Consider the following 11904-nt stretch of genomic DNA (forward strand, 5'->3'; position numbering starts at 1 on the left):
AAAAGATGATTTCATATTTATAAAAATATTTATATTTATTAAAACTAATTTTGTATTTATAAAACATTTTTTTATTTATAAAAAATATTTTATTATTTTTTTGTATTTTAAATATGTTTTCTATTTCAATTTTAATTTTATATTTTTGAATTTCAATTTTAAAAAATAAATTTATAATTTTTTTTTTAAATTTTGGAAATATTACGAGGAAGTGTATCCCTCAGAATATTCCGAGGAAATTCATTTCCTCGGAATTCTGTCGGAAATTTCCGAGGGATTTCCGAGGAAAGATGAATTTCCGAGGAGTTATTTCCGAGAACTTTTTTCGTCGGTATGTCGTCGGAATAGCGTTATTCCGACGACATACCGACGATTTTTTTCCTCAATATGCCGCTGTTTTCTTGTAGTGATCTCTTCTGGTGTCAATGGCGAGCCTCCTCTGTTTCTTAGCTCTCCATCTCTGAACCGTGAGTCTTAGCCTTTTCCTTGCCAAATCACCTAAGACAAAGTGAACGACTAAAATTTATGTTTGTCCAAACCTGCTCTAGATCATTAAGCAAAGACATATATATTTCAGTCAAAGAAGGCACTGATGTTGAGTGAGAACTCTTTTAGTCTACGTGATGAATTCATTTCAAGAGAAGCAAACATGATGCCAGCAATGAGAGAAGGTAAGAGATAGAGTCACCTAAGGACTGTTTCTTGTAGTAAATGATACTGATTATTCAATGGTTGAATCTGATGGTTGTTGCACGATTAGATGTTGGACTGCCTGATTGCGGACGTCTTTTTTATGATGAAGAGTTCTAGTGAGGGCCAAATCTGCAACTGTTTCAGACTCAGTGACTTAGGGACAATCTATTGAACAGATCAGATACACATAGTTTCTCATGCCAATCAATAAAATAGGATCATGAACAAATGATAGAAATATTAAAAATATATGATATAAAGAACTAATAGATATAGATCTTACGCAAGAGGGATCGGGTTGTGACATGATTCAATGATCACCAGCGAGAATATCATAGATGTTCTATTGACGGGAGGCGCCTTTAAGTGGAGATATCTGCCAAAAATACATCTTCCCATGGAATATGAGTGCCCAAAATATAAACTCATAGTTCTCGATATACTGAGTGTGTTCAACAGAGAGAAAAAATGACTTTGTTAATAAATATACACAAAGAGAGTTCAAATACAGATTCTTTTTCTATAGTCAGAATATAGAATTCTAAAAAAAATATTCTTTCATCATCGATTCATTTAAATCAAATGACCCAGATGAAAAAACTAACCTGTAAATCTCTAGAAAAGATCAAAAGAAAATCTCCATGAAGCATACAAACTTGGCATCTCGAAGAGGAAACTGGACGGTAGCAAGAGGGACTCTAGAAAGATTGTCTTTCTCAAGTTCTTATCTTATTAAAGACGAGGATGAGACCGATGCATTGAAGAGGAACTAAAGAGGCATAACAGCTCAAAAAAAAAGAAAACGACGGCAAAGCTTGATATTCCTAAAATGATGAAACCCTGTAGATATTGGGTTTTAATAAAATAACTGTTAAAATGCCCAAACAAAAAATAATTTATGTTATATATGAACCAAACCGATGGCCAATAGATTTTTTTGTTAACGATGGAAGTAACAGGATTGAGATAATGAGGAGTTGACAGGTGTCACAAAAAAACCCCTATCTCTTTGATGATGTGGACGCAGAAGAAGGCATATAAGTCAACTTTATTTATTAGGAGATTTTCGGTTTCTTAAATTTGTTTATGATTTTTTTGTGATCTCTGTCTGTTCGGTCCAAAACTCGCTTTCAGTTTCTGGTTTAGTAATATTTATCTTCCTCAGCCTGTCGAATGTCGATGGTGTCTCAGAGTACTCACCAAATGACAAAGGATTCAAGTCTCGCTAGAATAAGAATTGAACGATTACAAAAATGATTTGTTGCTAAAAACATGATATCCTATACTCAGTTTCCTCTTTCGTCTTAAAACCTCTGCTCTAAGACAAAGAAATTTGTAAAGAGACAAAACAGTGGTTACAGTCTAAATGTAAGGGCTTAATTGGTTTCGGTGCTACTAATCCACAAACTCTCATCAAATGCAAAATGTAGGGATGGTTCATGTTTTGCAACATTCACAAGAAACGATATAAATCATCTTGTACCACTTCAGATCATTCTAAACCTTTCAAATCAAAAACTGGTTAGTATTAGTGTTTACATTTGTGGGCTGGGTAAATAAAATAAAAATATTTTATAAAAAATATTAAAATAAAATAAAAACTCCAAATTGAGAGATATTATAAATAAGATATATATATATATAATCTTATATTTTAATTTATATTCACTAACTTACATCATAATTTATGTTATAAGAAATTTAAACAAAAAAAATTAGCTAAATTTTTATAACTTTAATATATATATATATATATACACATATAAACCAAACAAAATATTTTAAAAAATCTAATACTAATCTTCATAAAATAATAACTTTTGTTCAATTCTTACCTTCAAGTAAACTAAAAAATAAAATATTATATTATTATTAATTATATTGATAATTTTATATTTTATTAAAATAATAATAAAAATCCTCAAAAAAATTATGAATATTTTATTCAATTATATCTTATATCAAAGGTTGCGACTTATGATGATTCTAGTTCTAAAAACAAGAAAATGATTGCTTAGATAATGAAGATGAAAATCTTAAAGAGAAAATTCATTCTCTAGATATGGGCCTCTGATGATTTCTTTTTCGATTTAAGAAAATAACTTTTCAAAAATATAAAATTAGAATCACCATTGCTCTTTTATCTAAAAATAACAAAAATTTAACAGTTGCATTTATCAACAATGGTGAAATCTAAATTGCATCAAGTTTGGGCTTATTCCAAAATGTTTTCATCTAGAAACTCGAAAATTATATGCTATAAATGACTCTAGACTTCGTATAATATCTAAAACAGAAACTTCATTTTTTTAAAAAAAATATTCTTATTAAATTGCATTTGTTCTCACATATGATATAATAACTTTAAAGAAATTTGTTTTTGCAAAAGAAATATGTAAGTTTATGATAGTTTTCAAAAATTCAGATATCTGAAAATTGTACCATGCATATAGCCATGAAGATCAAGGTCCACATCTAGCAAACATCAAACAATTATAAAGCTCAGTGGAGACACATTTTGCATCTGCCACTTTTTATTTTATTTTAAAATTTTATGCATCATTACACCTTTGTAAATTCCTATATAAAGAAGTATTTGTTTCGGTTGTAAACCAAGTTCTCATTTTCTCATTCTCTTAGAGGGTGTATTCAACTAAGAATTTCAGATGATTTGTATTAAAATGACAAATTTAGTGTTATTCAAATGAGGATTTTAAAAAACACTTCAAAATCCAGTGTTATTGAACTTGTCATTTTAACAAACACTCTGAAATAAAATTTAAATTAGAGATATTAGAGTGCTTTAAATGTTTTTAGGGTGTTTGAGATGGATTTCTTAGTTATAAAAATTCAAATTTCATGGCTTTAGATGAGATTCTAGAGATGTTTAAGCGTCTGAATTTGGAAACACCATTCACCCTCTCTCAAGCGTTTTCCAATATTCAGAATCTGGAAACTCCATTTCCAAATCTGGCAAGTGGTGGTGTTGTTTCTTTTGTGTTCTTTGGTGCCACAAGATTTGGTTCTAAAGGTTTATATCCTGCAATATGCAATGTCTTTTTGGCCGATATATTATCTGGAATCATCACTGTTCTTCGGCCATTCATACCATCTCCTGAAGCTCTTACCCATATCTAAACTTTGAAGCCTCCATCTAGGATGGCGACAAAGAATGGTGGTGGTGGTGGTCTCTCGGTGTCTGCTAGCGACACTTCCTTTGCCTACGGGCTCCATTATCCTGTGATATACAGGTCTCTATTTGGGTGTATCGACTGGCCTTCAATCAGTTCTTGTTTCGACCTCCCAACCAGTCGTCCTGGTAAGATCCTTCATGCTCATCTTAGCTCTTTATTTCCTAGTTATTCTGCTACTGTAGAATGGTTTATACAGCTATTTGTATGGGCGATGTGGGAATTGAGGTTCATGATCTTATCTGGTGATATACCGATGGGCTTAGTCTCATTTGGTTCTACTTTTGTGACCTCTAGTAGCATTTATATCGCCTTGGCGCGAGCGTCTGCAATATGCAGTTCTCTTACGGGTTTCATTCCGGATGTTGGTGTGTCTGTGTATCTCTCTTCTTGGTGGCAGGTAGAAGAAAAACTCATTGTCATCTTTATCCCGATGAATATGGATGTGTCGGGTTTTGATTTCCCGCTTGTCCCTCGTTTGAATCAGTATTCTTTCTTAATATTTCTTCCTATATGGAGTGAATTGGATGAACAAGTTTCGTTGGTATTGCAAGGATCTTCCTCCCATCGAATGCTCTTCTCTGCGTATGGTGCAGTGTGTGTTGTCCTACGGGTTACACTAGATGTGGTCTTTAAAGAAGCTTATGATGTTGTTGTGGTACGATTTCATATGGCTCCTTCTTGTGATTTGTATCGCCATTATATCCCTTATGTTGTTGTTGTTGTTGTTTGTTTGGCTGTCAATAGCGTTTTTGTATACTCCTTTGTTGGAGTGTAAACACATTTAAAATTAATGTAAGCTTAGTTTGATAAAAAAAAAAGTTGTTTAACAAAAATCACACCAAATTTTAATATTCTCTTAAAATCATCTATAAATTCACTATAATCAAATCACTTTAAATTTCAGATTCAATACATCACCTTACTCTTTCATTCATCTTCTTTCTTTCATCCTCTCTCATCCTTGTAATCGGGAATATTGTTACAATCTCTTTTAAGTAAATTTTTAAGAAAGAAAATTCTAATTCATTTTGTTTGAATTTCTCCTAGACTATATTTGGGAAGTGATTTATACACATGTCGTCACTACTATCATTCTCGCTGAAAAAAAGATGACATGACACTTAAAATAGATGACCTGGTTTTAGAAAATAGTGACATGACATCATATTAATTGTGAGATGTAAAATTTCTTTATAAAAATTTAAATTTTTTTGTTGGGATTTTAAATATGGTAATAAAAATAACTCATATATCATCATTAATGTCAATTTTCCATGTAAATATTTATTTATGGTAAACTATTAAATATATTAATATTTCATATATCACAATTAAAATAATAATATATATATGTATATATGTATCTCACATTAATAAAAATAAACTAAATAAAGTAACACTAATCCAAAAAAAAATTGATAGTTAAATATTTAAACATTATTTAAATTTATCTGTTCATATTCATCATTTAAATTAAAAAAAAAATATTTTTCAGTTTAACTAAAACAAACAAAGTCTCAAATTTATTAGAATTTGTATTTATATGTAAATATATATATATATATATATATATATATATATTTAAAATTAGATGGGAAGATATATATATATATTTAAAATAAATAATCATTAAACACAATAATATAATTAAAATTATTTTTATAAAATCTAATTTTATCTTTATTAAAATTTAAATAAAATAAAATTTAAATAGTTATACCAAATCAAAAAAAATAAGATTACAAAAATACGTTTATGATTTTTTATAACAATTGAAATTAAAATATAAATTAATAATGTTGAAATATAAATCAAAATTTTCTTTTGAAATAAAAAATATTATGTTAAAAATTACTATTTCTGCGCATAGCGCATGAAAACTCCTAGTATACTTTATTTTAATATTATTTTTTTGCTTTGTGCTTAAGTGACAGGTTTAACCGCTCATATTTTTGTTTATTTATTTTCAATATACATTTTATTATTTATGGATAAAATTCATCTTTATGTATTTTTTGAATTTCTCAATTATCAATTGATCTTTGGAAATAATTTATATTTGTTACTTGACTAGACTATCTTTGTTGAATCTCTAATAAATCTTTTTTCCGATTTAGAAGATGAAGAAGCAGATTGGTACTTGTATGATGTTGGTCTAGAGCCATGTTCTAAAACGCCGATTTGGGCCGCTTTCTCGGCAATTAAGCGCTTCACGGACCTTGGCCGTGGCGTTTCACCCTTATTCGGGCAAAAAATCGGAAAAAAAAATCTGGCTTTTTCAAGCTTGAAATCTATATCTTTATCATAAATCTATCATATTTTATCATCATTAACAAAGAAATAGAGGCTAAACGACGCAAACCACTAAAAAAAATTGAAGCACCATTGTGAAAAAATCTGAAGCGCCACAATTAAGGTTGCAGGTTCAGTGAGGAAGATGAAGCGGAAATGACTTTTTTGTCCTTCATTAATAAAAACAGTAAAAACAGCCATAAAAGCATCACTTGGGCTTTGAACCCGAGAACTGCTAGTCAAAGTAGACACAATACTGCTGGACCAGAGACAATTATTATGTTTTTTTACTGATTCAAATATATCCCCTAGACTATATTTGCAAAGCGATTTTGCCACAGGTCCTATCTACAATCATTTTTACAAAAAAAATGATGACATAGCTAACAAGATTGATGACATGGCTTACAGTTAATATGATATGGACAATCACATTTATTATTGACATATATTTTTGGTACACTTTATAGAATATGACAATAATTAATACATTACATTTAATGTTGATTTATATTTTTGTTAAACTTCTTAAAATACGGTAATAATTCATAAATCATCACTAAAATAAATATATTGAAATATGCATTATAAATTTTGAAATACATTATTTAATTGTATTTTTATAATTATACAATTTTTATTACTAATATTTTCAAAATTTTCTACATATTTTTTAAAAAATTAATAAATTGTTAATAGTAATTTCATTAGTTTCTTTTAGATATCTACAAATTTATAAATATTGTTTAGTTATAATTTTTAATAACTATACAATTTTTATATGATTTTTACTAATTTTATTCAAGTTGATTTAATACATTTAACCAAAATAAAGAGATAAAAAATTTATCTAAGATTCGAATTTTAAATATATTACATATATATTATTAAATGTAATTTAAAATAAATAAAATTATTATTTTTCTTAATTTTATGCTTAAATAATCAACTTTATATTAAATATTAGTCAAAAATAATAAAATATATAATATTAATAAATTTTATTTTAAATATAATTTAACTTTTAAAAAATTTATCACTGCACTTGGTGCAGGAAAACACCTAGTGTCTCTATAAAATCGATAATAGTTGTTAAAAAAAATCTCCGATTACTCCCCGAGTTGTTTTCGATTTGTTGTTAACTCTCTAGGCCCGGATCGACTGCACGCGTTGCGCCTAGCGAATTTTCGAACATGGGTCTAGAGTATAATTCCATTTTTAGAAGTAAAAATTCCAAGATTCTTTACAATCTTGTCTAGACAGAGGTTTAGTTTTTCCAATACCTGTCGGATTTATGGCCGTGACCGACAAAAGCACTCAAGAGGATTACTATTCAAATATATATAAACCAAAGATGAAAAATTAGGGACCAACACTCAAATCTTAGACGTCTACACACAAACATGGCTGCTTTGATCAGGCGAGGACAGAAGCATATGGGTACAGAGTCCCCTACTCTCTTTTTTTCCTTCAATAGTTTAAGCTTATTTAGTTAAATATTCATTAGTTTAGAGAAAAATATGAAAAGTGACCCCAATCAAAAAAAAATTTTTTTTGTATTTTTAACATTGTGTCCCCAACTACAAAACTTTCTAAATCCGCCCTCATTTTGATACCATAGAAAACTGTCAGAGATAGCAAGCTTAAACAAACACCCGACTTTTCGTCGACAGAGGCGAGTAAATATTATAAATTCAGGAGCTCTTTATGTATAAGTGATTTAGAATCTGTTTTGAAAAAAAAAAAAAATTAAACTCGGATCTATTAAAGACACGGACCAAACCTCCGGATAAAAATACAGCCCACAGATAGATCTTCTCCTGGACATTCAAATGAGCCGAAAGCAATAACCCATATCCGTGTGGTAAGTGGGGTTTGAACCAGAGTTCACCATATTGCGTATATTCTCTCGAACGCCGCTGAACTACCATCACTGGTTAAGAATCTGTTTTTCCTCTTGTTTGTCATGAGCTTCATAGACGGTAAATATTATAAATTTTGATAAGATCATCGAAAATCAGCTATTTAACCAGCAATATGGGAAATTCCAGCAACTAAAAAACGAAACGAACTTTAACTTCATCTTCGCGTTGGTAAGCGTTATAAATTGAAAAAGGGTCATTTACATCCGAGTATTTGGAACTAACGGAACGTTCCAGAGTGGTAGAATTAACTCAACAATTGAATTTGGATACTTTTGTTTAAATCAGCTTGGAATCTATTCTTGATTCCCGGGTTTCAGATTTGATTATGAAAAATAATTTAAAAAGAAAAAAAAAACCAAAACCGGGAGGAAATGTATTACTCTAATTAGTGATCTTGTGGAAGGAAAAGAATTATCGTGAATTCTTTGTTCTTCATGTTAAAATTTTAATCAATAGATGTTAGTCTTTCTTTTTTTTCTCTAAATTCCTCGTGGAATAATAAATTTGTTTTGAGAAAAATTCTTCTGCAATTTTGGTAAACAACAAAAATTTATATTTTTTTTATTTTTTCAATTCCTAAAATAAAATCTATGTTGTGAATAAAAGATGAAGGTTATAGATATATTATAGTATTATTATTGTCTTATGTATATATGTGAAAAGTGGAGAAGACAACGAGTGATAAAGGATAGATATATATATTTAACTATTTAGTATGTGTGTGAAATGAACGTAGAAAGAAAGGAGCAGATGAAAGTATGATTCTTAATTGATCATCTTTTCTATAACACAGGACCACTATTTATACAGAAAATGAGTCGGTCAAACTCAGATATTTCTGAGAAAAATACATATAATAATATGTCAAGTCGGTTAAATTTACCAAGAGGATAATCATCTCATTTGATATTATCTTTTAACACTCCCCCTTTTAACATTCTCCCTTGATTATTCGACTTGTATTACCTAGTGCCTCGTTAAAAACTTAGTCATGAAAAAATCTATTAGGACAAAAACCATGCAAAAAAAAAAAGAGTACACTATCGTAATCTCCCCATGAAAATAGTGGACCTAGCTTTCTTGTCACAGGTCACGCATATGCCGCATTCCGATACCATAAACGTGTTTTCGGAATGTTGTAGTCGGAAGAGCTTTGGTAAACAAGTCAGCCGGATTGTTGCATGACCGTACATATTCAATGTCCACTTCTTGGTTATGTTCTTTGTTCTGTCGCTCTTAATATAATCTTCTTTGAGTTGAGCAACACAAGCCAAATTGTCTTCAAATATTTTCGTCGGCTCTTTTTCGTTGACTATTCCACTTGTTTCTTGTATGTATTGGCTCATTGACTTAAGCCACACACATTCTCGACATGCTTCGTGAAGCGCAATAGTTTCTTCATGATTTGAAGAAGTTGCAACCAGAGTTTGTTTCTGGGACCACCAAGAGATCGCGGTTCCACCAATTATAAAACCATATCCGGTTTACGTTCGACTTTATAAATAGCATGTATCTGCAAAACCATACCAAACTCGGAGTTTCTAGGATAAATCAATCCTAAATCAATACGTACCTTGGAGAGAACGAATATGTTCTCGACGCCGTTCTAATTTCCATAAATAGGAAATGAACTATATCTCACAAAGACAATAGTGTCTAAAAGTATATTTAATCAAATACAACCCGCAAGACAGATAAGCTCACATATGCTTTATTATCATTAACATGTCCAAAGTACTTATTTATATAAGATCTTACCGGGATCTTTTAAAACAACATCTCTTTTAACATCGAGATCTACCAACCATTGGAGTACTCAAAGGAGTCGCTTTATCCATATAAAAGCGTTTCAATAACCTTTTCATATAGTTTGATTGATGCACAAATGTTCTTTCTCGGAGATGCTCTATCTGGAGCCCAAGACAAAACTTTGTCTTGCCGAGATCTTTCATTTCGAACTCCTCTTTCATATGAGTTCGAGCATCATCAACCTCTTTTTGAGTTCCAATTATGTGCAGGTCATCTACATATACAACAATGATCACAAAGCAATATGACGATTTCTTTATAATATGTATAGTGATCTCTGTAACTGACCGAACAAATCTCCCTGGGTTTTTCTTTCAATGCCCCTGGCATTTTCAATCCCTGAGGAAGTTTCATATATATATCGTTATCCAACGATCCATACAAATATGCAGTCAAAACGTCCATGAGATGCATTTCAAGATTTTTAGACGCCGCTAGGCTCATCAATAATCTAAACGTAATGGCATCCATTACCAGGGAATACGTTTCCTCAAAATCAATTCTCGGTCCCTGAAAAAAAACATTGGGCAATTAATCAGGCTTTATATCGTGTTACTGTTCTCATGAGTACCCACTTATACCAACAAGATTTATATTCTCAGGCGTTCTGACTATAGGTCCAAAGACATTCATTTTATTTAGGGAGAATAATTCAATTCGAATGACCTTCTGCCACTCCTCCCAATCATGTCTTTTAACATTCCAAAATGGACCTTGGATCGGGATCATCACTTTTATGATCGATCTATTTGGACAGAAAAGGAGAACATTCCATCAACATCTTTTATCTTATAACTTTTCATCAAGGGTGTAGTTGATGGAAATCTCATACTTTTTTGTTCCCTTTTCGTCATCTGGATCATCTTTATTTGGTTTATCTTGAACCTTTTCATCTATGCCTTCTTTCAGACATTTTTCAGTATCAGGTTCTCCTGGAACCTTTCAACTTATTCTTTCTTTCAGACATCTTTCAATATCAGGTTTTTCCCGAACCTTTCTGCTTTGCTCAACAATTTTCTTTTTCTTTCGGGGATTTTTTTTCCTTAGAACCCGCTGGCCTCCCCCTTTTTAACTGAACCATAGGTTCATTCATTTTGTTACCATCAGTTTGTCTTTTAGGAACATCAACTCTTGATGGAACATTTTCAGCGGGTATATCATTTCGTATCTGTAAACACATTTGGTAACTGATTTGCCAAGTTATGCAAATGTACAATTTCCTAAATTTCCAGCTCTCTTTGATTCGTAGGGGGATCAAGGTGTAACAATGACGGTGTACACCAAGTAATCTCATTAGGAATTCTACTAATTCTTCCCCCTAACGCTGGAAACCATCCTTATTAAAATGGCAATCGGCAAATCGTGCCGCAAATATATCACCAGTTACCGGTTCAAGATACTTTATATACGGCTTGTTCTAACTCTTCTAGAGTTTTATACATTCCCGAGAGCATCTTTAACTCTCCAGGGACTACTAAATATCAAGATGCAATTCAAGTCATTTATGTCATGCCAGACATTTTAATATATTGCATCTATTTTTAAATATTCTCCAGTGACCTTGGAACAAGACGTTTTTCATACCGCAAGGTCATCTTTTATTTCATTCTCTGGAGAAATATATACCTTGGACTTTTGGTACAAAAATCTCTCGTTTTTCTAACGAGCTTTATATCGAATTGATGGCCAATCAATTCACTCTACCTTCATACATAGAGGTAGATTCATAATCCTTATTTATATAGCGCTTTTCATTTTGTTGTCGGCAATCTATTTTCTCTTTGGTTCCATCTTTTTATATGTACTGATATAGTTAATCGAGATCTCTTTATCATCATCGATGATTTACCCAGGTACCTGACTGTAATATTAATCATATCAACGGTCTCATCATGAGATTCATCTTCTATTCATATTTTTGCTCCTTTTCGAGGACTCTTTGGAACCAAAGTAGTCTATCACGTCTCTAGCGTGCCATAGACTCATATATT

General features: G+C 30.9%; 1 protein-coding gene across 1 annotated transcript; it reads left to right on the plus strand.

The window, feature by feature from the left end:
• The first annotated feature begins 3852 nt into the window (after positions 1-3852).
• On the plus strand, positions 3853-4662 carry LOC106314273. The gene has a single exon (XM_013752174.1). The coding sequence runs from the start codon at positions 3853-3855 to the stop codon at positions 4660-4662; it is 810 nt and encodes a 269-aa protein (XP_013607628.1).
• The last annotated feature ends 7242 nt before the right edge of the window (positions 4663-11904 follow it).

The sequence above is a fragment of the Brassica oleracea genome, chromosome C9 (genome assembly GCF_000695525.1).
Source record: "Brassica oleracea var. oleracea cultivar TO1000 chromosome C9, BOL, whole genome shotgun sequence".
Lineage (NCBI taxonomy): Eukaryota > Viridiplantae > Streptophyta > Magnoliopsida > Brassicales > Brassicaceae > Brassica > Brassica oleracea.